Source organism: Vidua chalybeata, chromosome 5, assembly GCF_026979565.1.
Source record: "Vidua chalybeata isolate OUT-0048 chromosome 5, bVidCha1 merged haplotype, whole genome shotgun sequence".
NCBI classification, from domain to species: Eukaryota; Metazoa; Chordata; class Aves; order Passeriformes; family Viduidae; genus Vidua; species Vidua chalybeata.
In genome coordinates, this window is record NC_071534.1 from 70,808,488 (window position 1) to 70,834,060 (window position 25,573).

Below are 25,573 nucleotides of genomic sequence, written 5' to 3' on the forward strand. Positions count from 1 at the left end.
CGCTTCACCATCCCTTTTCTCCTTGATTTTGCAGCCAACAAGCCCGGGGTGACCCTCGAGCAGATCCTGCGGGGCGATGTCTCTTCCCACCTGCTGGAAAACTTGCAGGAGGACAGGGAATACAGCATCAGCATCTACGCTGTGTATCCTGAGGGGCCAAGCCAGCCCGTGGCTGCCCTGGGGAGGACACGTAAGAGCTGTGACCCCGTGGTTGGTCCCTTCTGTCCCCAGCTGTTGTGTCCCCACCTCGGAGTTGGTGCCCTCATGCACCAGGACCTTCCCAAATCCATCCTGACTCTTCCCTCATGGACATGGACATCCTCAATACCATCCTGAAGTTTGGGGGAATGTGGGAGATCGTTTTCCCTCCTGTTTTGCACCCACCCTTCACAAGGCTGGTGCCTCGGAGGTGTTTGGTCCTGGACAGTCACAGGCTGGGCTGTTCTACCTCTGGTTTATGAGATGCCTTCAGCCCCCAGGCAGGAGCTCCTGGAAATCCCTCTCATGGAATCATTAAGGCTGGAAAAACCCTCTAAGATGCCTGAATCCAACCATCCCAGCACTGCCAGGTCCCCAAATGCCACATCCACTTGGCTTTGAAGTCCCTCCAGGGATGTGAATCCACCACTGCCCTGGGCAGGTCTTCCAATGCCTGACCACCCTTTTCACTGAGAATTTTTTCCCTATATCCAACCTAAACCTCCCCTGGCACAGCTTGAGGCCATTCCCTCTTGCCCTGTCCCTCATTCCATGGGAGCAGAGCCCAGTCCCACCTGGCCACCTCCTTTCAGGTGTTCCCTTCACCCAGCTGAGCTGGAGGAACATTCATGGAGGCCCAGCAAAGTCCTCCACTCCCAAGTGGATGCTCTGAAATTTTCTTCCCTGTCCTCCTTCCAGTGAAGCTCCTGCCTGTGGAGAACCTCTTGCTGCAGAACGAGACCACGGACACGCTCCAGGCCCGGTGGAGCCCTGTCCGGGGAGCAACGGGATACAGGCTCACCTGGACATCAGCAGGTATGGATGGGGATGGGATTCAGGCTCACCTGGACATCAGCAGGTATGGATGGGGATGGGATTCAGGCTCACCTGGACATCAGCAGGTACAGACAGGGTGGGATTCAGGCTCACCTGGACATCAGCAGGTATGGATGGGGATGGGATTCAGGCTCACCTGGACAGCAGCAAGAAGGATAAGGCTGGGATTCAGGCTCACCTGGACATCAGCAGGGACAGGGATGAGATTCAGGCTCACCTGGACATCAGTAGGTACAGACAGGGTGGGATTGAGGCTCACCTGGACAGCAGCAGGGACAGGGATGGGATTCAGGCTCACCTGGACAGCAGCAGGGACAGGGATGGGATTCAGGCTCACCTGGACAGCAGCAGGGACAGGGATGGGATTCAGGCTCACCTGGACATCAGCAGGTACAGAGAGGATGGGATTCAGGCTCACCTGGACAGCAGCAGGTACAGACAGGGTGGGATTCAGGCTCACCTGGATGTCAGCAGGAAGGACAGGGTGGGATTCAGGCTCACCTGGGCAACAGCAGGTATGGATGGGGATGGGATTCAGGCTCACCTGGACATCAGCAGGGACAGGGGTGGGATTCAGGCTCACCTGGACATCAGCAGGAAGGACAGGGTGGGATGCAGGCTCACCTGGGCAACAGCAGGGACAGGGATGAGATTCAGGCTAACCTGGACATCAGCAGGTACAGACAGGGTGGGATTCAGGCTCACCTGGATATCAGCAGGTACGGACAGGGTGGGATGCAGGTTCACCTGGATGTCAGCAGGAAGGACAGGGATGAGATTCAGGCTCACCTGGACATCAGTAGGTACAGACAGGGTGGGATTCAGGCTCACCTGGACATCAGCAGGACAGGGCTGGGGATGTGTATCAGTCAGCAGGACATGGAAAGATGGGAGCTGTGAGATTCCCGAGGTGTTGGATGCGCTTTGGATTGGATTGGATTCCACCTATGTCCAGAGGGAATTGAGGTTTTTTGGGGTTTGTGACCGGTGGAGTTTTCTCTGCCACGGATGCAAAATTTCCTGCTGTGGCTCTGCATGAAGCAGGCTGGTGGATATCCAGCCTTGTTACATGGAATTAGAATTCCATGGATTTACTGGACCTGAGGAGCCTTTAAATAGCTGAGAGGAGCTGGGAAAACCCTCCCTGCAGAGTTGCACAGCCCCTGAGTATTTGGGGTCACCCCTTTTTGGGGGGACAACTGAGGATGTGATTTCTGGGGGGACAGCCTGGAAGTGCCTGTGCTCATGGCTTTTCTCTCTGCAGCACTAAAACAAGGCTACATGCCCCAGAATCCTCATTTTTCAGCAAATTTGGGAGTTTGGAGACAGATCCACCTGTGCAGCTGGAGCTTTTCCCCTGCCCTGAAGCCAAAGATATTTTCCGTGGTGCCAGGAGGAGCAGGAGTGAGAAATTCCAGTTTGATGGCAGATTATGGCCTTGGGAGATGGATGTTTCTGGGGCTCAGGGATGTCAGGACACCTGGGTTCTATCCCAGGCTTTGGAGAAAAACCACATTTTCCTCTCCCTCAGGTCCCTTGGTTACAATGGAAGGAGACATCTCCCACCAGGAAAGGGGGGGGATTATTGGGAGAACAGCTCCAAAGGTCACCAGGAGGGAAAAACCTTCGCAGGGAAGACAAAAAACAGTTTTTATGGCTTTGCAATGAACCCAAAACTCAGCAGGCTGTGCCTGATATTCCAGCTGGGAATGGAGCTCAGTCTGGGAGTGGGGGCACTGAGGGGACAGTGGGACAACCACAACACCTCCACCCCAAATTTCCAGCTGCTTTTTCACCTGGTACCAGCTCACCCCAGTTCCAGGGGTGGAAAAATCCCAAGGGCAGCCCCCGCTGGCCTCTGGATCCTCTTCCCACACTCCATCCCATCCCGGGATTAGGAATGTGGTGATGGGATCCGGACCCTGCTGCCCATCCCAAGCAGGGGAGGGGTTAGATTTTCCCCGTCTGACTTTTAAAACCGGGATTAGATGAACACAAACTGGAGATGGGAGCTGTGGCGAGCAGGTGGGAAAAGGGGGATGGGGCTCCGGGTGCCGCTGGAACAGAAAATGGGGACGTGGCACCATCCAGTGACCAAACTGGAAAAGGCATTTTCCCTCTTTTAGAGGTTTTCCTCGACATCCTGCTGCCTGCGTCTCCCTGCCGCTGGGAATCAGGGGTGGATCCACAGGAATTCGGTTTTAACTCTTCTCCTGCTGGGGATGTTTAGCTGAGCTGGGTTTAGCCCTCAACAAGGACATTAAAACTGGGTTTTGGGGCACCGCTGGCTTCAATTCCTGCAGGGAAGGCAGGATGACTTAAGCACGGAGTCACCCAGGGCTGGGCAGGCTGTGGACCCTTTAATGGGATCACTCCCAGACCCCAGCTTTCCTGGTTTATTCCCTTTGCTTTGCAAATCCACGAGTTGCCTCGGTGATCCCTGAGCTCTTCCCAGGTGGGTGTGGATTATTTCCACCTGCTCCCACCCGGGGGTGGTCCCGGTGTGCTGCAGGGTGGGGTGGGCTGAGCCAGGGGACACCGTTTCCCTTCCCAGAGGGCAGCATCCAGGACGTGACCCTCGGCAGCTCCTACAGCTACTACATGATCCAGGGGCTGGAGCCGGGCATGGAGCACACGGTGACCATCAACCCCATCTTTGGGGACATCGAGGGACCGGTGGTGACTGGCAAAGCCACCACGGGTGAGCGTCCTGCAGCAGGGGTGGCATTCAGCCCACGCAGAAGTGGGGGGTGCTGGCACAGAGTTGGTGTCACTTCTGTCACTTCTCCGCGTTGTTGGGTTTGGGGACGTCTCTGAAGCTGTTGGAACCTTGACGGAACCGGGCAACTCTTCTCTCCTGCAGTGGCATCCAGCACTGTCCAAATGCTGAAAGTGAGCGAGATCTCCATCAACAGCCTCCTGGTGTCCTGGGATTCAGTCATGGGAGCCACCGGGTACAGGGTGGCCTGGGGTCCGACACCAGGTGAGATCCGTCTCTGCTCTCCCTGGAATGGGAGAACCTCAGGAGTGGTGGGAGTAGGGCAGGTCCAGCTCATGAACTGCTCCAAGCAGCCTCTCCCACAATTCCAGAGCGTGAACTGAAGCCAGGGATTATTCCTGGCCCTGAGGTACCAACCTGGCCCCAGCCCTACACAGAGTGAGTTCCCAGGAAGGAGACAGGGAACATTCCCAGATTCCTGTGGTCCCTGGATATAAGATGGTTTGGATTCAGTTCCTCTCAACTTTGGTTTGGATCGTTTAGCTATTAAAATTCCAGAATAAATAACCACAGGAAAACTCTCCCTTGCCCTGGTGAACACATGGAATCCCAGCATCACTGAGGTTGGAAAACACCTCCAAGTCCAACCTATACCCAAGCCCCGCCTTGTGATGGAAGTGCCACATCATTTGTTCCTTGGACACCTTCAGGGATGGGGACTCCAAACCTCCCTGGGCAGCCCCTTCCAATGCCTGACCACCCTTTCCATGAGGAAATTCCTCCTGAATTGTCCCGGAGCGGGTGTCCTCCAGCAGAGGGAACGCGGTGGATTTCCCAGGATGCAACAGAGCTGCTCTCCAGACTCTTTCTCCTCTTGTGTTTTATTTTCTCTTCCAAAGAATTCTTTGGCAAGGACCGTCCCCGTCACCTGTCCCTCAGCAAGTCGGTGACGTCCCACCGGCTCCGCAGCCTGGCCCCTGACACCGAGTACGTGATTTCTCTGTCCGTGCTCTTCGGCTCCGGGGAGGGCCCCGGGATCACCACCTCGGCCAGGACGGGTGAGTGCGGGTGGGATGGTGGAGTAGCTGCTACAGAACGTAACCTCTGTGTATCTGGTTCGACCCTGTATATCCCTGGCTGGGGCTGTTCCTGTGCTCTGGGCTTGGGAAGAGCTTCAGATTCATGAGATCCTGGATTGGTTGAGGTTTGGAACGGTTGGAAAGTTTGGAAGGGTTAGAAGGGTTGGAAAGTTTGGAAGGGTTGGAAGAGTTAGAAGGGTTGGAAAGTTTGGAAGGTTTGGAACGGTTGGAAAGTTTGGAAGAGTTAGGAAGGTTGGAAAGTTTGGAAGGTTTGGAATGGTTGGAAAGTTTGGAAGGGTTGGAAAGTTTGGAAGGATTAGAAGGTTTGGAAGCGTTGGAAGGGTTGGAAAGTTTGGAAGGATTAGAAGGTTTGGAAGCGTTGGAAGGGTTGGAAAGTTTGGAAGGATTAGAAGGTTTGGAAGGGTTGGAAGAGCTGGAAAGTTTGGAAGGGTTGGAAGAGCTGGAAAGTTTGGAAGGGTTGGAAGGGTTGGAAAGTTTGGAAGGGTTGGAAGAGCTGGAAAGTTTGGAAGGGTTGGAAGAGCTGGAAGGTTTGGAGGGATTGGAAGAGCTGGAAGGTTTGGAGGGATTGGAAGAGCTGGAAGGTTTGGAGGGATTGGAAGAGCTGGAAGGTTTGGAAGGGTTAGAAGGGTTGGAAAGTTTGGAAGGGTTGGAAGAGTTGGAAGGTTTGGAAGGGTTATAAGCCCATCTTGTTCCAACACCTTCCACTATCCCAGCTCGCTCCAAGCCCCATCCAACCTGGCCTTGGACACTTCCAGGGGTGGAGCAGCCACGACTTCTCTGGGAAACCTATGCCAGGGCCTCCCCACCTTCACAGCCAGGAATTCCTTCCCAAAATCCAACCTCCACCTGCTCTCGTTCAGTTTAAAGCCACTCTCCCTTATCCAAAGTCCCTCTCCAGTGCCCAATCTGCCCTCACTGAGCTTCCAGGTATCCCAAAATTCACACCAATATTAAGTCCTCAACATTGTTAGAATCCATCAAAAAAAAAAATCTGAAGAATAGGAAATCTGCGTAAAATCTGCTGTAGGGAACCATAGGAAGATAAAGAGGGTGGAACATCCTAGTGCAGTCCTTTCTGCTTGGTGATAAGGGCTGTCCCCTTCCTCAAAGAATTCCATAATTCCAAAGGAATCCTTCTGGGAGATCAGATTCCCTGGACAAGAGGCAGCAGATGCAAATCCTTTGTGTAAAATAGGGAAAGTTGATGGACAAACCTTGTCCGTCTCTCAAGCTTCTGGGCTGCTGCTCTGGGAGCAGGGGAAGGACAGTGCTGCCGATCCAAAAGCAGAGGTGAGATTCTTGGAAAAGGTTCCAAAGTGGCAGCAGGTGACTGGAGACCCTGGAATACCACATGGGGGAAATGGTCTGACCCTTGTGAGGAAGAGAACAGGGAATATTCCTCAGCCGTGAGAGCTCTGGGTGGATATGGATCTCCTGACTCCATGGATCTCTGAACTGCCTGTCCTGGCCTTGCTCCCACTGGATCAAGGGCAGAACGTGCTCCTTGATGACCTCAGGGAGTGGTGTGTCTCCAGGTGAGGGTGAGGAGACACCAAGGATAAACAAAGACACCATTTTTAACCCTTTGATATAATTTTGACTCATTAACGTGTCCGTGATGAGCCTTTTGTGGATATTATTGTGGATATTTCTCTCAGTCAGAGAGAAATAGGTTTTCTAACCAGACAAAAGCCTAAGAAACAGTTGGGAAAAATGTAAATAATTCTCTAATCTACCTTGTTATTCACATCGTTTATAGATATGTTCTGCCGCTGTGCCTCATTCACTGCCCACCAATGGTGTGGGATGTTTTTACTCTAAGACCAATGAAATCAGTCTTCTCAATGTTCTCTATAGATAGAGTGGTACATCTGAAATAAAGAGAGAACTCATTTTCTTTGCCTTCTGATCTGGAGTTCTCTGTTCCCGTCCTGCTCAACGGCATCAAGCCTTTGGGCAGGAATCAGGACACTCCTGTTGTTGTCCCCGTCCTGCAGCTCCTCTGGGATCTGTCTCCAACTTCAAGGTGACGTCGCACACCAGCACCAGCCTGTCCTTGGCCTGGAGTGCCACAGCCGCTGCCACCAAATTCAAACTCACCTGGAGCCCCGTGGGAGCAGGCAAAGGTGAGCAGAGAAAGGACATTCCAGGCACCTTCCCAAATTCCTGACCCGCTCCTTGGGGGGTAGGAAGGAGATCCCACAGCTGGGAAATTTGGGTCCTGTTGGAGATCCTTCCTCCTCTTTGTTTTCATGGTTTTATTTATAGAGATAATCCCCAGTGCTCTGGGCAATGCTGCAATTTCCTTTGGAGGTAGGAAGTGAGCTCCAGGCTCTGAAATATCCCTGGTTTTCCAGGAAAACAGGTTGCCAGGACTCGGTACCTGGGCAGCAGAGTGTTGGCTCATCGGATTGACCACCTGGTGCCCAACACCCTGTACAGGGTCGGTGTCCGGGCTCTGTTCAGCAGGACCGAGGGGCCGGAGGTGATCCTGACTCACCACACAGGTAAGTCCTGCTGGAAAAACCCTCCTTGACTTGGGATGCAAAGCTTGGATTGATCTTGGCACAGTTGGTCAGAGCCCGGTGATAAAAACACCGCAGTTTTGGGTTCAATCCTCGTGTTCATCCCTTTAAGAGCTGGACTCCATGATCCTGGTGGATCCAACTCAGGATATCCTGTGGATGGTGGAGGCACGAGCAGCTCTCACTGCTTGGTGGCAATAATCCATGGCTGTTCCCGTGGGAGGGAGTGGACACGCCCTTCTGGCACATTGGACAATCCTGGATTTATCAGCGCAGTTCCCAGAGTTATTTATCCACAACCACCTCGGGAATGCGGGAGCCTCTCCGCAGGCACCACCCAGGGTCACTCAGCAGCCTGCACTCCCGAGGTTTTGGCAATTCCTTGGATTGTGGCTCTCCCTCTTCCAACACGGAGTTCTGGCTCCTTTCAGTGTCTTTTTTGCCTGAATCCATCTCAATGAGTTTTTCGTGGAATTTGAAGATGTCTGTGGATGATCCATCCTCTCCTGGAGTTCTTTTCATCTCACTCTGTGTCACCAGTTTGGTGTGGGTGGTAAGAGATGTGGATGAGTCTCCTCAGCTTGGATTCCATGGATCCATTAGGAATTTCAGCCTGGCATCCTGGATAATGTTTGGAAAGTAGATATTGAATGAATGCCCATATTTTTCTCCTCCACCACAGCTTGGAGCCATGGTGCCGCTCTGGGACTGAGCTGAAATCTTATCCTGGTTCATTTTTCCAGCTCCTTCTGGAGATTCCAACCCCATCCCGACCATCCACGACCTGAGGGTTACCGACACTGGTGTCAACACTTTGAAGCTGGCTTGGAAAAGCCTTCCTGGGATAAGTCACTACAAGATATCCTGGGAGCCATCCAATGGTAAGAATCCAAATCCTTGGTCAGGGAACACAAGGAAGCCACAAAAATGGGGAGTTTGGCTCAGGAAATTCCTTTTTCCATGGGTGGTCAGGGTAGGTGGAGACTTTACTGTCTACAGGGACAGGGTGAACTCCTCTAAACGAGTCCTGAGCTAAGCTTTAGGGTCTAACCACGGATAGTTAGGATACAGTTGGGATTTGGGAATTCCAAGAATTAGTTCCTTTCCATATTTGTGACCAGATCTCTCCGCTGCCTGTACCTCAGTTTCCCCGCGGGCAAAATGAGTTCCTTACTCTCCTCCCTGGCCAGGTCCTGTCAGATGTGTGTGAAGCTGCTGTAACAATGAGTGTTGCACTTCCCTTTCCGTGGACACCACTGATTTTTTGGGATGTCTCCTCTCAGGCGACTCGGAATCCTCCCAGCTGGTCCCGGCAGAGGCCGTTTCCTTCGCGATTCCCAAACTGAAGGGCAACACCACCTACACCATCTCCGTGTCCGCAGTGGGAAAGGGGCAGGAGGGAACCCCCACGGTCCTCACGGCCAAAACCTGTGAGTATGGGATTCATGGATTGGGATAAGAGCATCTCCATAGGGGGAATGAAAGAAAAAGAGCAGTTTTGGCTGATGGATGCCTTATTCCTGGAATCCAGAATGTTTTGGCTTGCAAGGGATCTTGAAGATCATCCACTTCCAACACCCTCCGTAGACCAGGTTGCTCCAAGCCCCATCCAACCTGGCCTTATTTCTTCTCAGATCCCACCAAAAAACAGACATTGATCCTGTCTTCTTATTACCAAGGAATGTTGGGATTTCCCTGTCTTCCCCTGCCAATAATTCCCATTTTTGTGGCGCATTTTCTTGGAATTCCCTCTTTATGCAATATCTTGACCTTTTCCAGCAGGTAAAGGCCAACATCCCTCATGAGTTGTGCCAAAACAGGCAAAGAGATCAAACCGAGGAGAAAATCAGGGATGTGGAGCCAACACTGGGATTTCGGGGAAAAAAAAATCACAGTAAAAACTTAATTACAAGTTTTACAAGTTACAGAAAATTACAAGTTTCAGTCAGTTTAAAGTCCAGACTGAAGATCTGACAAAATTTCCACCGGTTCCCACTAAATGAGAACCTGGTCTGATTCAGCTTCTTGGAAAACACCTGAAGTGCTGGAGGAACTCCTTCCTCTCACCAGAACCATGGAATTTGGGAGGCAGAAATGTGCCCAAAGCCGTTTCCAGCCCCTGAGCTTTGTCCCTTGCTTTTCCAGCAGTGGATTTGCCCAAAGTGACGGAATTCACCGTGCAGGAGGCCGCGGATTCCAGCGTTTTGTTATCCTGGGATGCCGTTCCTGGAGCATCCCTGTATTTACTGACGTGGGGATTGTCCTCAGGTAACGTTTGGTGCGGGAAGGAAACCCCGATCCATCTCCTGAATTCCTCTGGATCCTGTTTAGCAGGAGAACCCTGGGGGTTTCCATGGGTTCCTTCATCTCAGCTTCTCCATTTGGCAGAAAAAGAGGGAAAAATGGGAGCTGGAGGAGGCTCATAAAACGTCCCATTTGGCCCATTGCAAAATCCTTGGGGGAAGAAAAAAAGGAGGGCTGGGAATAGCTTAGGAAAAAGGAATTTTGGCATTATCTGTGTCCCTTCCTGTCCATCAAATCCACAAAAAAAAAAAGGTGGATTTTTGTCATCCATAAAACCTCATTTTTATCTGTTTCAAATCTCTGCTCTACTGTGAAGGGCTTTGAAAAATTCCTTTATCATTTCTCACCATTCCTTTTTCCAGTTGATTTGGCTTTTCAGGATTTGCCCTTTTAAACCACCGACTCCATGATTTTTTCCTGGATTGGACTAAAATCCTCTTTGAAATTTGGAGCTTCCTGTCCCTGTGGCTTCAACCACAAACTTTTTTCTAGAGTCAGTTCGTGTCCAAAGTCAAAGAAACCAAATCCAACAGAATTCCCTGTGCTCCCTGCAGTGCTTTTGGAACTACCAGGAGCTTTAATTTATTTATTTATTTTAATTCCAAGGACATTTCAGGATTGGCAGCTCCATACTTGCAGGTTGTGTCACTCAGGATGAACCATCCCATGACAGCAGCATTTTTTTGGGGATAAATATTATGGAAAAGCGATTTAGGAATGAGACCTTTGGATCTCTGGGGTGATTTTAATAATCCAAAGCAACTGTTCCCCTTCCTGTGCTGTGCTGTTCACATATTGATCTGGGAGGACTCAGAAATCCCTGATTTCAGAGTTGTCTGGGAATCAGGAATGGATAATCCCGTGTCTGACAGTCCCTCCGTGCCCTCCCTCCATCGATCCCGCTGGGATGAGTTCATAAATATTGATTTCCCATCACCAGCAGATGAATCCTGACCCCGCTTCTCCATTGGATAAAATTTATGCTCCTGAGTGAGTAATTCCAATTTTTCCTGGTTAATTATCCCGACTGCCAACACTGGTGTATAGAAGCAATTAAAAATTTGGTCCTTATTTTTTGTCTTGATTAATTTTCCTTCACACAACTTGTTTTTTTTCCCTAGATGAACATTATTTTATTGCACATTTTCCTTGTTCCTTTTTAAGCTCACTTAATGCCCTTTTCCCTGCTGATTCCATCCAGCCTGTCCCATAAAAAAATTGGATCCCTTTCTATTCCACTTGAGATCATTCCACCTGTGGGTCAGACAAAATAAACCAATTTTGGCTATTTTGACTCAGGGAGGGAAGCACAAGAGTTTAAGTCAAATTTCAAGAGGAATTTTACTATTTTATTTAAAGGAGGAAAACCTCCCTTCCAAATATTTTTGTAGAGAGTTAAGAACAGCAAACTGGATTTGATCTTTGGAGATCTTTTCCAACCTTAATTCCATGAGTTGATTATAGTGGAGCAGATTATTTTCACTGATTTTATGTCTTGCCACACAAACTGAGCTTTTTGGGTTATTTTTTTTAAGTAAAATGTTATTTCAGCATAAAAAAGGTACGAATCTCACTTTGAACAATGTCAAATTCATCATTTATTATTTCTAAAGCAAAGCACTTAGGAAATGTCAGTCATTATTATGACATTTTTTTCCTATCATTATTTTAAATCAAAACTATGGCTTGTGTGCAACCAAATTTCTCAGTCAAGTCTGATTTTATTTTTTCATCAAATTTACATTCATTCCCAGAAAAGAATCTTATTTCTATCCATCAGAACCACTGGACAGAAACTGGTCTCTCAGCCTTGAGCACCACTTACACCAAATTCCCTAAATTTTTGCATAAATTCCAAATTTTCAATGCACAAAATCAACCTAATTTCATCTGGTTTAGGACCTGCCCATTACACTTTGTAAATTATTTGCTTTTTGCCTCTTCTCCAAATCCTGGGAATAAATCCCCAAGTTCCACTGTTTGCCAACAGTGATGCCACTGAAATGGGAATGACTCTGTGTTTTTCTGGCTCCCAGTCATGTTGCTCCTGTTTCCCACAGCTCCTGCTCTTTCCCGGGAATTGTTACCAGCAGCTTCCCAATCCTATCGGGTGACTGGGCTGAGCTCCAAGGAAATGTATTTTTTTTCCATCAAACCAATGTTTGGAGACTCAGCGGGACCGGAGACGACGCTCCTTGGACAAACAGGTATGAAGGATGGAGACCTGGATTTTCCAGGGAAAACTGCTCTTGAGGCTGATTTTTGGGGTTTCTACCCTTCTTCTCTTTGCTGGAGAGGCTAAAAGAGGTTTAAAATTCACCTTTTCTGTTTGGGTCCTACAGCAGGAGCTCCCAGGGAGCCACCAACTGCTCCAGTGGCTCCTGCACCGTTGGATACGAGGGAATCTCCATCCGGATCTCCCAGCAGGGTGGGGACCACTCCTCTCCCAGTGCCCACCAGTACAAAGCTCCCAGAGCCCCCAGTATGGACCAGCACGGTGTCGGCACCGCTGACAGCCCCGCCTGGGCCCAGTGAGTGGGGGGATGATGATGATGATGATGATGATGATGATGATGATGATGATGATGATGATGATGATGATGTAGAAATAGTCAAAGCTTCCAGAGGCCAAGATCTTGTCTGATCCCAGGAGCTAAAACCGGTCTTAATTCCCTGAAAAACAGGAGTGGACAATGTCAGGGAAGACCCAAAGCCCATAAATGCAGTGAAGGCCTCAGCACCACCCTGGAGGGGGGGGTGAAGGTGCTGCTGCTCACCCAAAAATTGGCATCACAAGAGGGTTTGGGGTTTGTCCTGTTGCTCTGAACACACAAAACCCCAGGGTTCTGCTTTAGGACCCCTCGGCTTACGGAATTCCTCTCTTCCCTCTGCAGTTTGTGGGAAGCTCAAGGCAGACGTTGGGTTCCTGGTGGATGAATCCTCGAGTATCGGCCAGAGCAACTTCAATAAAGTGAAGGATTTCCTCTTCCGGATCGTTTCCTATTTCCCCAAGATTGGGCCTGAAGGGACACAGGCAAGATTTTCTCATTCCGTTTCCTGAAGTTTTTTTCCTTCCTTTTTCTCCTTCTGCTCAGCCCTGCCTGGAGCAGAGTCTGCTCACCCAGGAGTTGTGGAGCAGAAAGGCCAGGGAAAGACCTGTGTGGAGCCAAAAAGACAGGAATTAGTCGTCTCCTCAATGTCAGCTTTCCCATTTGGATAATTTCCATTTCTTGGTTATTTTTCCAAGACTGAATCATCGGGGGAAAAAGCAAATTCCACATCTGAAATGCTGTCTAGGTTAGCCCAGAGATCTGTTGGGTGCACATTCCCCTCTCAGATCCTATTTTTGACCCCATCCACAGTGGGAATGATTGGAAATTTAGACCGGGAATGGTTGGAAATCGAGAGTGGGAATGGTTGGGAATCCAGACAGACAACAGTTAGAAATCCAGAGTGGGGAAGTGTTGGGAAATCCAGAGTGGGGAAGTGTTGGGAAATCCAGAGTGGGGAAGTGTTGGGAAATCCAGAGTGGGGATGGATGGGAAATCCAGAGTGAGAATGATTGGGAATCCAGAGTGGGGAATTGTTGGGAATCCAGAATGGGGACGGTTGGAAATTCAGAGGGAGAATTGTTGGGGAATCGAGAGTGCAGAATTGTTGAGAAATCCAGAGTGGAGATGGTTGGAAATTCAGAGGGAGAATGACTGGAAATCCAGAGTGGGAATGGTTGGGAATACAGACAGACAACAGTTAGAAATTCAGAGTGGGGACAGTTGGGAAATGGAGAGTGGGGAATTGTTGGGAATCCGTAGTGGGGATGGTTGGGAAATCCAGAGGGAGAATTGTTGGAAATCCAGAGTGGGGAATTGTTGGGAATCCGTAGTGGGGATGGTTGGGAAATCCAGAGGGAGAATTGTTGGGAATCCAGAGGGAGAATTGTTGGGAATCCAGAGTGGGGAATTGTTGGGAAATCCAGAGTGGGGATGGTTTGAAATCCAGGTATGGATCCAAGTGGGAATTGCAGGATGTCCCAGCAGCTCCCTCCTCCAACAAACCAAAGCCCCAGGTGATGATGGGAATCATCTGCAGGGCAAATGAAGCCTGAAGGATTTAATGACAGCAAAGCCAATGGGAAGACTCAGTTCCTCATTTATTTGGGGTCATTTATTTAATTTAAATTAGGAAGGGAGAGTTACAGAGCTTGGTTTAAGTTGAGCCGGAAATGGGAATTTCTTGGACTCTGCTTGGAGGTTTTAGGTGAATGATGAAGTTACCCTGGGTCAACAAATAACTCTGGGAACATAAAAAAATTTGATTTAGGTGAGGATCTGACTCCCTTTTCCCAGAGAATTCAACCTCTTCCCATTCCCACGCTCTGACTCGAGGCAGTTTGTCCCAGTTCCTGTGGATCTGGGGGTTTTAATCCCTGTTTTTGGCAGGTTGCTGTTGCTCAGTACAGCGAGGAGCCCAGGGCAGCTTTTCACTTCAACCAACACCGCGACCGCAACGGAGCCCTCAGAGCCATCAAAGGGCTGAGCTACACCGGAGGCAACACCAAAACAGGTCTGGGAAGGGACTTGGACACCTGGGATGATGCTTCTGGCCCAGGACAGAACCTGGAAGCCAAGGAGAACATTTCTCTGAGTGGTTTGGAGCCACTTCCTTGGTGGGAACGTTGTGCTTAAAGTTGTTCTAAATTTGAGAACGGATTAAATTTGATTTTCAGGAGTGGTTTTCCCAACCACATGGTGCTTTATCCATGTCCTGGTTTTTCCCCCGGGTTTTCCTCACTATTTTATGATTTTGCTTGCACTTGAGGGAGGCTTTTACACCATAAACATGAGAATGGCTGATGTGAAGCATTCTTGCATTCCTGAAATCCAGATATTTTGTCTCATTTAAAAAGCTCAGAGAGGGACAACACTTTCCATGTGCTCATTCCCAGCTGAACACTGGGAATACCTGGTTCCCTGGAGCAACACAACCAGGAATGGTAAATTAAAGATGGTTAATTTTAATTTAATTGCTTAGCCCAATTGGTTGGAACCTGGTGCCAGTAACTCCCAAGATTTGATCCCCCTATGGCCCATTCAGGAATTGGACTCAATGATCCTTGTGGATCCTTTCCAACTTGGAATATTCTATAATTTTGTAATTTTTCAATGAATTCTTCACATTTGAGGCACCCAAATCCCTCATCCTGCCTCAGTGGTATTGGACAAGAACACAAAAAAACAGGAATAGTCAAAATACAGGAATTTTCATGGGATTGCTTAGGGAAAGAAGGCATGGAATTGGTCAGGCTGGAAATTCCTGGGTAACCTTGCCTCTAATTCTTCTTTTTATGGAGTTTGTGTCAATAAAGACATTTTACTCCATGTAGGAATCTTTCCATGGTGTTTTGGAGCTTCTTGACCATTTCAATCTGGGAGATTTCTTTGTGAAACTTTCTTGGTCTTTCCAAAGGCATTTGGAAACAGGAATTCTGTGGATTTTATTCCAGAAGTGTAAGAAAAGTGCTTCAATTTTCTGAATATTTTGGTTCCCCTTTTCCAAAACTATCTGCTGATACCACCAAAACTGTTCCAGCCAAGCTGATTTCCTGCTGTTATCCTCCAAAAGACATTGTCCCATACCCAGGGCTTTCCACTTTTGAGGAATTCCCTTCATCCTCCACCCATGGAAGGAGATCCAGAGTCCAAACCTGTGGAATTAATCCAGACTCCCACCCTGTCTCTTCTCCCTGTCTGCTCAGGCCATGCCATATCCTACGTGCTAAAGGAATTATTCCAGCCCTCCAGAGGGATGAGACCAGGCTTTCCTCACATCCTGGTGCTCGTGACCGATGGACAATCCCAGGATGACGTGGTGTCCCCAGCCAGAGCAGCCCATGCTTTGGGTAGGAGTTCCCAGTTGTGTTTCCCTCAGTTCTCCATGAATTTCCAGGGGTTTGAGGTTGCCCAGTTGGGTTTCCCTTGGTTCTCCATGAATTTCCAGGGGTTTGAGGTTGTGCAGTCATGTTTCCCTTGGTTCTCCATGAATTTCCAGGGGTTTGAGGTTGTGCAGTCATGTTTCCCTTGGTTCTCCATGAATTTCCAGAGGATTGAGTTTACTCTGTTGTGTTTCCCTCAGTTCTCCATGATTTTCCAGAGGGTTGAGGTTGCCCACTTGGGATTCCCTTGGTTCTCCATGAATTTCCAGGGCTTTGAGGTTACCCTGTTGTGTTTCCCTCAGTTCTCCATGAATTTCCAGGGGTTTGAGGTTGCCCAGTTGGGTTTCCCTCAGTTCTCCATGAATTTCCAGAGGGTTGAGGTTGCCCAGTTGGGTTTCCCTTGGTTATCCAATTTCCAGGAGGTTGATGTTGCCCCATTCTGTTTCCATGTTTCTCCATGAATTTCCAGGGGTTTGAGGTTGCCCAGTTGGGTTTCCCTTCAGTTCTCCATGAATTTCCAGAGGGTTGATGTTACCCTGTTGTGTTTCCCTCATTTCTCCATGAATTTCCAGAGGGTTGAGGTTGCCCAGTTGGGTTTTCCTCAGTTCTCCATGAATTTCCAGGGGTTTGAGGTTACCCTGTTGTGTTTCCCTCAGCTCTCCAGGAATTTCTGGGGGTTTGAGTTTGCCCAGTTGGGTTTCCCTTGGTTCTCCATGAATTTCCAGGAAGTTGAGGTTACCCTGTTGTGTTTTCCTTGGCTCTCCATGAATTTCCAGGGGGTTGAGGGTGGTGCACTGTGTGAGGAGTCACTTTGAGAGCCCTGTTCCTTCCCTCCTTTATCCTTTCTCTTTTCTCTCCCCACCCTGTCTTGGTTTGCTGTAACTCACACCCAGCTCCAGGCGACTTCCCTGTGCCTTCTACCTGATCCTTTTTACCAGGTAGGGGTTTGGAAACTCTGATCCCAGGAATTAGGAGTGGTGGAATCCATGTCATTCCAGGGCTCCGTGTCGTTGCTGTGGGGGTGTCAGGAGCTGACCCCGTGGAGCTCCACAGGATCTTGCTGCAGCAGAACCCCCAGGACGTTTTCTACGTCAGCACCTTCGATGACTTCTCCCAAATCCTCCAAGAGCTGATAGAAGCCATTTGTTCTGATCCTCGGCTTCCAGGAACCCAAATCCCACTGGGAAAGGTGAGTTCCTACTCCTGGGAGTAAATCCAGCTTGGAGTGGGTCAGGCACAAGGAAAATCTTCCCTGAGGGACGTTTCAGAGCAGAATCAGAGTGGATTTAGGACACTGTGTCCCACCCATCCTGACCTCACTGTCCAGCCCTAAAGAAACCTTTGAAATCCAGGGAGTGGAACTGGGGAAACCAGGATAGAGCTGGGAATGTTTCAGTGGATAAAGCCACTGCAGAACACTTAGATATATTAAAAATTCACATTATAAATTCATAGGAATATACTTTAAATGCCTGAATGGTCAACTTTGCTTTTCCCTTTTTTTTTTGCCTAAGCCAAGAAATGTTTTAGTCTGTATTTTCCTGGTCACTCCAGTTTATTTGCCATCCTTTGGTGGATATTAATTCCCTGATAAATCTTTTTTTTTCCTCTTTTCCACTGAAGATCTCCAGGGGCTCAGCAGCTCACAGGGGTTATGACCCCCACACCACGAAGGGAGAGAAAGGGGAGCGGGTGAGTCACGGAATATTCTCAGTTGGAAGGGACCCACATGGATCATCGAGTCCAGCTCTTAAGGGAATGGCCCCACAGCGTGATCCACTTGGATAATTAATATCATGGAATCTTGGAATGGTTTGGGTTGGAAGGGACTTGAAAGATCATCCAGTTCCAACCTCAACACCTTCTGTTATCCCAGGTTACTCTGTCCAGCCCTGGCCTTGGATAATTCCAGGGGTGGGACAGCCACAGCTTCTCTGGGAATTCCATTCCAGCCCCTCCCCACCCTCCCAGCCAGGAATTCCTTCCTAATATCCCATCCATCCCTGCCCTCTGGGATACAACCAAATTATGACCAAGGAAGAGTTCGAGCAAAGGATCACTCTCAGATCTTTTCTGTCGATGTTTTGCTCTTCCTGCTCCACGCTGGCTTTGAAAATCCAGGAAAAGGGACAGCTCTGGGATTTGGGAATGCTCTCAAGTGTTAGGGTGCTGCATGAAGCTGTTTGGGTTTGCAGGTCTGAGGTCATCCCCCCCACGCTGTTCTTTTCCATGTTTTTAGGGTCTCCCTGGGAAGGACGGCATTCCTGGGCTGCCGGGCAGGCCGGGCCGGCCGGGTCCTCCCGGTCCCCCTGGAATCATGGTATGGATTGGTTCTAACAAACTTTTCCAAAGGGCAGTTCCAGAGAAAAGTGACCAGCATCCCTCTGTCCTGTTTTGCAGGGGCTCCCTGGCAGCCAAGGTGACGTTGTGAGTATTTGGAATCCCGGGGTGGTTTGGGTTGGAAGGGACCTTAAAACTCATCCCATTCCATGGGCAGGGACACCTCCCACTGTCCAGGCTGCTCCAAGCCCCATCCAGCCTGGCCTTGGACACTTCCAGGGATCAGCACCCATGGTCTTGAGGGCGTTTTTCTGTTTAATACTGCAGAATTTATTTTTAATTCCAGGGATCTCCAGGCTATCCAGGGCCCACGGGGCCAAAAGGAGACAGAGTGAGTTCCATTCCTGGATTTCACTGGGAAAAATTCATTTCTTTGTTGTTCTCTTTTCCAAACATTTTCACCGGGATCTTTGGCAAATGTGAATTTTTAAGCTGTGTCTACCTAATCCTACACTGCCAGACTTAATCTTGGGGAGTTTCCCTAAGAAATTTTATGTCTTTATGGAGAAAAGTGCTCAATCCTAATTCCAAATTCTGGGCACAATTAATTAGTTAATTAATTAAAAGTTAGTAATTAGTTAATTAATTACAGAAGAAGGTGGGGTCATTCTGCCTTTCTGAGTTTCCATTATTAACAAACCTGGTTTAATACATTTAGGACACTAAAATATTTCAAAATTTACTGGGGGCAGATCCCAGGAGGAGCTTCCTGCCCTTCTCCCAGTCTCCATTCCTCCTCTTTCCTTGCATCCCTCCGAGCTGTCTGTGCAGATGAAGATCAGGAATAGATCCTGCTGAAAGCAAACCTCCATTTTTTCCTTGGGATTAATTTTTTTCCATGCCAGCAAGCAAAACTCAGGTCATGGCCACGTGGTTTTGGGTACCAGGTGCTTTGGGTTGATGGAATTGCCCCAAAATCACCCGATCTGCTCCTGGATCTCCCAAGGTGCCTTTATCCACAGGGAGAGCCAGGCTATGTCCTGGGAGGAGTGGAGGTGATTCCTGGCCGGAATGGGCAGCCTGGACCCCCTGTGAGTATCAAACCCCAGGTGTGGGGGAGCCTTCAGCTTCCCAAGGGCTGGGAGAGATCCCAAATCCCTCCCTCTCCCGCTTTTCCTTGTTGCAGGGACAGAAGGGGCAGCCGGGGGTTCCTGGGGTTCCAGGACCACCAGGTTCTCCAGGGCCACCAGGAATCTCCATCAAGGTGAGTTTGCAGCACAGTTCTGGGATGTGCCACTGACGCCTTGAGAAGGCTGAGCTGGAGCAGAGGCTGGGCAGAGCTAAAGAACAAAGCAGGGATTTATTCCAAGGATCTCCTGCATGGATCCACCTTGGGCAGCACCAGAGCCCAGCCAGGGCTGCAGCCAAGAGGAACCAAAATGGTCCCAAAATGCACGAGCGCTCCCGGGGGCTCTCACTGGGATCAGCTCTGCTCCATTTGCACCTTGCAGTTCATTGTCCCATTCCAGCTTTAGCCCAGGCACTCCCATCCTGCTTGTTTTTCTCTCTCCAGCCCACGCTGTTTGTGCTCCTGGGCCTGAGCTTTGGATCATTTGTCCTTGGTGCCCAGCTGGAGCAGGAATTGTTTTGTCTCCCTGCTCTGTGCACAGAGCTCACCATCCCATAATGTGAAGCTCAGACCCACACACTAAAGCAGCTCAGAATGTGAAAAATATAAAAGCTAAGCCCACAGGAAAAGGAGACCCAACACCAAATATTGCAGGTGGAAGTGTCTGGAGACCTCTCCTAAATCTCTGCCTTCCAGTGGGAGTGGGAATTTTGCTCTCTTGAATTGTCAGGCTGCAGGATTTCTTTGCTGGGATGAAGTTTGGTGAGGAGCCCCTAAATGCCCATCCCATGGGAATTCTCCTCGTCCTTTCTGTTTCAGGGTGAACCAGGGGATTCAGGAATCAGGGTGAGTACCTGAGGTCAGCTTTCACTTTGGGACGAAAAGCCTTTTTTCCATAATTATTTCCAAGCTGCCCAGGAAGTTCTGGCTTCCAAACTTCCCAAAATTCCATGGAGATCCATTAAGGGATCATGGAGTGAGACTTTTCCTGTGCTTCATGCAGGGTCCCCGTGGGAGGAGTGGCCTCAAAGGTGACAGAGGAGACACGGGAGAGCCGGTGAGTGGTCCCAGGAAGTCAGGGAAAAACTGGGACAGATCCAGAGGAGGGAAAAATGTGGATCAAGAGCATGGCACAACAAATGGCCCGAACTGGCAGCAGATCCAAAACAAGGGAAGGGATGGTTCTTCCCAGAAATCATCCCACAAGGAGGTTTGGGCTGTGGGAAGTTTGAGTTCAAGGGGAGATAGGAGAAATCTATGGAGGATTACTGGGAATACAAGAGACCAGGATTGGTTTGGGAATTCCCTGTGTTACAAATGGCTCGATCTGAAGGATAACATCCCTGTGCTGTTTTCCATCCTTCCTGGATCTGTTTTTGGTTGTTTTTGCCATAATGGAGAGCCATATCCCATAAATCAGCCCTTTCCATGGGTGTGGATTCACCATTCCAGACCAACGTGGGCTGCCAGCCTCTGTCTCCCATTGTTTTCCCTTCCTGAGTAAAGCCAGAGATTCATTATTTGTAAGGGAAAAGGAAATCTGGGAATGCACAGACAGCTCTGCAATTCCTCAGTTTTAAGGGAACTGCTCAGATGGACAGATCAGGATAAATATTTTTCTGCTGAATTAAAAATAAACCTTTCCAGTTTGGAGAAAAAAAAAAAAGAGATTTGATGATGTTCCTTCCTTTCCAGGGAAAACCTGGTTTGCCAGGCCCTGTGGGGCTCCATGGGGCTCCTGGACTGCCTGGACCACAGGGAGAGAAGGTGGGATATTTCCTGAATCCCTCAGCCCAGAGGGAAAAATGACAGGAATAGCAAGGTAGACCTATGGGAAGGCATTTTGGGATGTCCCAACATTCCTGGAATTCATTGCCTCTGCTCAGAGCCAAACATTTCCAGAGGAAATCTCTCCCCTCCTGTTTTGCTAAGAAAGACTCTGGAGCAGAAATCTGGGCAGGAATGGGTGCTCTGGGATCAGCATTCCTGAGGGTTCTGTGCTTTCCTTGCAGGGAATGGCAGGAATTGGCATTCCTGGCACTGCTGGCATGAAGGGGGAAGAAGGAGAGCAGGTGGGTTGGGAATCTTGCAGTGAGATTTGCATTAAAATCCTCTCAGAGTGTTCACTCTCTCCAGAGTCTTCTCCAATATTTAGGTTTTTTCTCGGAATCCCGTGGTTCCTCATGGAAAGGGTGAGAGAAGGGAAGATTTTGGAGCTTTCACTGTTTCCTCTGTTGTTTTCAGGGAATGGTGGGACCTCCAGGAGCACCAGGACCAAAGGTGGGTGCTGAAATCCTGAACCCGAGTTCCCAGGCCTGGAATTCAATTTCCAAGGAAATTTTCTGCCCCTAACCACCGTCATAAGGAATCATCATCATAATTCCTGTGGGAATCGTTGGATCATGGAATGGTTTGGGTTGGAAGTGACCTTCCAAGGCCACCTCATCCAGGGGCACCTTCAACCACACCAGCCTGGCCTGGAGCCTTCCAGGCTCAAAAGCAAAGAAAGGGAATCATTTTCCAGTGCCTGGACTCTGGAATCCCTTGCTGCCAAGGAGAGACCTGGAATGGCAGCAAGGTGGGATATTTTAAATAATAAATGGCACTTTTGTGGCCAGGGGGACTCCAGAGTCCCAGGCTGGAAGAGCTGTCCTGTCATTAATTGAAAATTGGGAAGAAGAGCTCCATCCTTCCCTCCCTCCCTCTGGACGGCAGCAGGAGCCAAAAATGTTGGATCTGTTTTCATTCTGGTGGAAATTCCCTTCTGATCTCTTCCAGGGAATCCCAGGACCTCCAGGGCAGAAGGGAGACCAAGTGAGTAGAGCAGTAAGAGAACATGTGGCCAGCTCAGGTGGAATTATCCTGATTTTTCCCAGCTTGTTCCCTGTGGGTTCCAGCAGGGATGTCCTCGAGCTCAGTTCTCCCCTCTCCTTGGCTCTTGTGCTTCTGAGATGACTCTTAGGCATTTTTAAGGAATAAATGGTGGGAAAGGGATGAGAAGAAAAGCTTTCCCTGCCTCACATTTTTCATTCCATTGGCCACCATTCCTTCCGTTTGCCTTGCAGGGAAATCCAGGATTTCCAGGTGCTCCAGCCTTGGAGGTAACTTGGAGTGGTTTAGGGCCCTTCTTGTCCTTCAGCTGTGCAGCTTGAATCCCAAAATGCCAGAATTCCAAGAGTTGTGTCCCACAGAACCACGGGAAGGACACCCACACCATTTCCCTGACCCCCCCCCCCCCCCCCCGCCAAATTTGTCCTCTTCTCCCTTGCTCCACTTCCTTTATTCCCAATATTCCCACTGTCCCCTCAAAGGAGCTTCACTGCTCTCCAGGAAACATAAGGATAAAAATTCCCACCACTGAATCCGTGTGCTCCAGGCCTGTCCCTGCTCAAGCTCCTCATCCACAGGGATGAGCCCTGCTGGACACCCACAGCTCTCCATGTCCCTCCAAATTCCAGCTTTAAGGAGAAACCTCGGTGGTGGCCACCTCTGTGGGCCATAAGATTTCTTATCCCATAATAATTCTTATCCCATAACAATTTTTATCCCGTAACATTCCCTGCTTTGGAAAAGGAATCTCAAAATCTCCACGAAAAATAGATTTTTAAAATGAAATTAGATCAAATTTTTTTAAACAGAGGATTTCTGTGATTTCTTCTTCTCCTCAGATTTTGGGACCTCCAGGCAAGAAAGGTGTCAGGGTAAGACTGACATTTAATTAATTAATTAACTAATTGGCACTGTTTGAAAAGGTAAATTCTATTCCTAGAAAAGCAGAGGTTGTTCCATGTTTCCTGAATTCCCTTGTGATTGACAAGAGAGGAGAGCTTGGAAAAGTCTTGTCCTGGGGATATTTCTCTTGCTTTTATTCACGTTTTGTACCCGGTATTCCCATTCTAGCCTTAATCCAGGGGGAAATCTGGGATTTCAGAAGGGAGACATCACTCAAGTGCAGATCCAGCCCAATCCCAGAAGACACTTCCAGCCAAGGGAAGCTAAAATCAGGGATGGAAGAGGCTGGAAGGGATTCCTGGAGGTCTCCAATCCCACCTCCTGCCCATTCCAAAGCTGGCTCAGGTCTCCTGTGCTGAGAATTCCCACGGATGGAGAATTCTCACATTTTTAGGCCCCTGATGCAGAGTTTGGCCTCATGGAGGGAAAACTGAATTTCCCAAACCAAGGAGCTGTTCCCTGGCTGAATTGTCCATATTTTCCAGCTCCTTTAGAGAATTCCAATCACTTTCTCGGTGGCTTTGAGGTGGAAAGTGACCTGGAGTATTTTAAATCGATTTTTTAAACTTTTTTTTTTTTTTTTTTTTTCCCAGTCTTGCTTTCTCATTGCCATCCTCTCTGTGAGAAAGTTTTACTCCAGGACTGATTCCACATGGCTTTTCCATGGAAATTCCCTTCAGTGCTTCCGACCCCCCTCATTCCACAGACACAAGGAATTTTGACTTTTTTTGCTGGGATTTGATGTTGGAATCACCTCCTTTTCTTGGTCCTACTGCCCAGACTGCTTAACCTTGGCTGGCAAAAATCCCTCTTTTCTTTTAGGCTGAGCTTAAGTGGTGTCCTAGGAATTTTGCTGTGGCCTTGTGGCCTGGAATATCTGAATTTTTTTATTATTATTTGTGATATTTCATTGACAACCTGCAGAGAAATGACAGGTGCTCATTTTATTCATTTTAACCCAGTAAAATTGTTTTTATGGTGCTACGTGGTGTGGCAACAACTGTGATGAATTTGGGATGGCAGAAGGCGGGTGCCATGGAAAAAATTCCTTATGAATCCAGGGTGGATTGGATGGATGGGTGGGTTTGGCAAAGGAATTTTTTCCAGGGTGCATTAGAAGTGCAAAATGCAGCCCTAAGGAGTCGTGGGAACAGGGCTTGGCTTCCTGCAGGATATTCCTGGTTTCAGGTGTGTCTTTTATTCCAGGGAGATCCCGGACCAGCTGGACCACAAGGAGACAAAGGAATCCCAGGAGAAAAAGGGGAGAAGGTGATGACCTTGCACTTCCTTTAGGGATAAAAGGATTTTTTTTTAATTTTTTTTTTTTTTTTTTTTTTTTTTTTTTTTTTTTTGTGGCCACCAAGGAAATTCTGAGGGAGATGGAATTCCTCCCCAGGTCATCCATCCAGGAATCCAGGGATGTGTAGAAACCCAACGCTCCTGGAAAGGAAATCAGGGAGGGAATAAAAGCTCAGCTCCTTGGTTCTCCATGGGGATGGAAGTACCTTGGATCTGCTCTGGCTTTTCCTGCTCTGGGGAGATTTCTCCTGAGCTTGGAAAAGCTGCCTTGGCAAGACCCTGTATCCCTTTGTTTTTTCCAGGGAAGTCCAGGATTTGGAATTCCCGGCCAGCCTGGGCTAAAGGGAGACATTGGTGACAGGGTGAGTGGGACAGTGGGGTGGGTGTGGAATGGGAAGGGCCCAGGGGACAAACCAGGAGGTTTAGGGACAAAATCTCGCCGTCACCTCCATGGATTTGTTGGCCCTGAGGAGATGAGCACTGGGGAGGTGACAAGGAACCAGGCTGGTGACCCTGTGGAGGTCTGGGGTGACAGGGCCGTGAGCTCTGTCCTCAGGTCAGGTGCAAAGGTGGGATCCCCCAAAATGTGGAGAATTCCTCGTGACTGGAGGAAAACACGGACGGTCAGTGCTCAACTGACAGAATCCAAGGAAGTCCCATTTCCAATTATTTCCCCTCCTGAAAGTCACCTTGTTCTTCATCTTCCTGACTTTTGTGTCTAGGAAGGTCTTGGTGGCTCCCCTATGACTCCACTGATGTCCAGGAAGGGTTGGGTTAATCCTTGCTGTCCCTTTCTCCAGGGACATCACAGTCCCATTCATTTTAATCCAGCAAAAATTGGCAAATCCCAATGTTATGGATGAGTATCTTTGGAAGAGGGGTGAGAAGCTGAAAATATTGATGGCTTCAAAGTGGGGGAGACAGGAGACACCTCTGGACAGGGTGCACTTGGCACAGCCCCTCGTGGGACATTCCCGGTTTTCCCCTTTTAACTGGAATTATCTTACCTGTGTCATTCCTTCTGTGTTTCTGCAGGGAAATGTGGGATTGTCTGGGAAGCCAGGTCAGAAGGTGAGTCCATGGAAAGCTTTGTGCCTTGTGAGGGAGGTGAGGCCCTGGCACAGAATTCCCAGAGCAGCTGGGGCTGCCCCTGGATCCCTGGAAGTGTCCAAGGCCAGGTTGGACACTGGGGCTTGGAGCAGCCTGGGATAGTGGAAGGTGTCCCTGCCATGGATAGGGGTGGAACCATGTGGTCTTACATGTTCCAACATCTTTGATCAGGCCTTAAAAGATTCCTGCTAATCCTCACCTGCAGGATTTTTCCCAGGAAAAGTTCAAAACCAGTGGAGAAATTTCTGGAAAAGAGATCCCACCTGTGGAATTTGTTCAGTGAGTGTTTCGCTGTGGGCATTCCTCAAACAGGGATCCCCCCCCAGGCTTGGCTGGAGGAGGGTTTGGGTTTGGGAATTGTTCCATAGATCAGTGAATGGAGTATTTAGGCCGGATCAGCTTCCAGGG

The 25,573-nt window shown here is 49.0% G+C and overlaps 1 protein-coding gene across 3 annotated transcripts in view; it reads left to right on the forward strand.

The window, feature by feature from the left end:
* LOC128788211 (collagen alpha-1(VII) chain-like) overlaps positions 1-25,573 on the forward strand; it is a 108,141-nt gene that overhangs the window by 31,604 nt on the left and 50,964 nt on the right. Inside the window, exons 16-48 of one of the 3 annotated variants that reach the window (XM_053943109.1) lie at positions 35-190; positions 898-1,014; positions 3,590-3,736; positions 3,899-4,018; positions 4,654-4,812; positions 6,852-6,980; positions 7,212-7,361; positions 8,123-8,260; positions 8,663-8,809; positions 9,528-9,647; positions 11,744-11,890; positions 12,026-12,214; positions 12,578-12,717; positions 14,123-14,246; positions 15,439-15,582; positions 16,614-16,804; positions 17,239-17,307; positions 17,855-17,935; positions 18,016-18,042; positions 18,242-18,286; positions 18,918-18,986; positions 19,082-19,159; positions 19,844-19,870; positions 20,028-20,081; positions 20,720-20,791; positions 21,037-21,096; positions 21,269-21,304; positions 21,803-21,838; positions 22,090-22,125; positions 22,693-22,725; positions 23,963-24,025; positions 24,358-24,417; positions 25,091-25,126. In XM_053943109.1, coding sequence (XP_053799084.1) covers positions 35-190; positions 898-1,014; positions 3,590-3,736; positions 3,899-4,018; positions 4,654-4,812; positions 6,852-6,980; positions 7,212-7,361; positions 8,123-8,260; positions 8,663-8,809; positions 9,528-9,647; positions 11,744-11,890; positions 12,026-12,214; positions 12,578-12,717; positions 14,123-14,246; positions 15,439-15,582; positions 16,614-16,804; positions 17,239-17,307; positions 17,855-17,935; positions 18,016-18,042; positions 18,242-18,286; positions 18,918-18,986; positions 19,082-19,159; positions 19,844-19,870; positions 20,028-20,081; positions 20,720-20,791; positions 21,037-21,096; positions 21,269-21,304; positions 21,803-21,838; positions 22,090-22,125; positions 22,693-22,725; positions 23,963-24,025; positions 24,358-24,417; positions 25,091-25,126 — 3,200 coding nt within the window. Of the gene's footprint in view, positions 1-34; positions 191-897; positions 1,015-3,589; positions 3,737-3,898; positions 4,019-4,653; positions 4,813-6,851; positions 6,981-7,211; positions 7,362-8,122; positions 8,261-8,662; positions 8,810-9,524; positions 9,648-11,743; positions 11,891-12,025; positions 12,215-12,577; positions 12,718-14,122; positions 14,247-15,438; positions 15,583-16,613; positions 16,805-17,238; positions 17,308-17,854; positions 17,936-18,015; positions 18,043-18,241; positions 18,287-18,917; positions 18,987-19,081; positions 19,160-19,843; positions 19,871-20,027; positions 20,082-20,719; positions 20,792-21,036; positions 21,097-21,268; positions 21,305-21,802; positions 21,839-22,089; positions 22,126-22,692; positions 22,726-23,962; positions 24,026-24,357; positions 24,418-25,090; positions 25,127-25,573 lie in introns of all 3 variants that reach the window. The other 2 variants (XM_053943110.1, XM_053943112.1) reach the window with 2 other exon arrangements.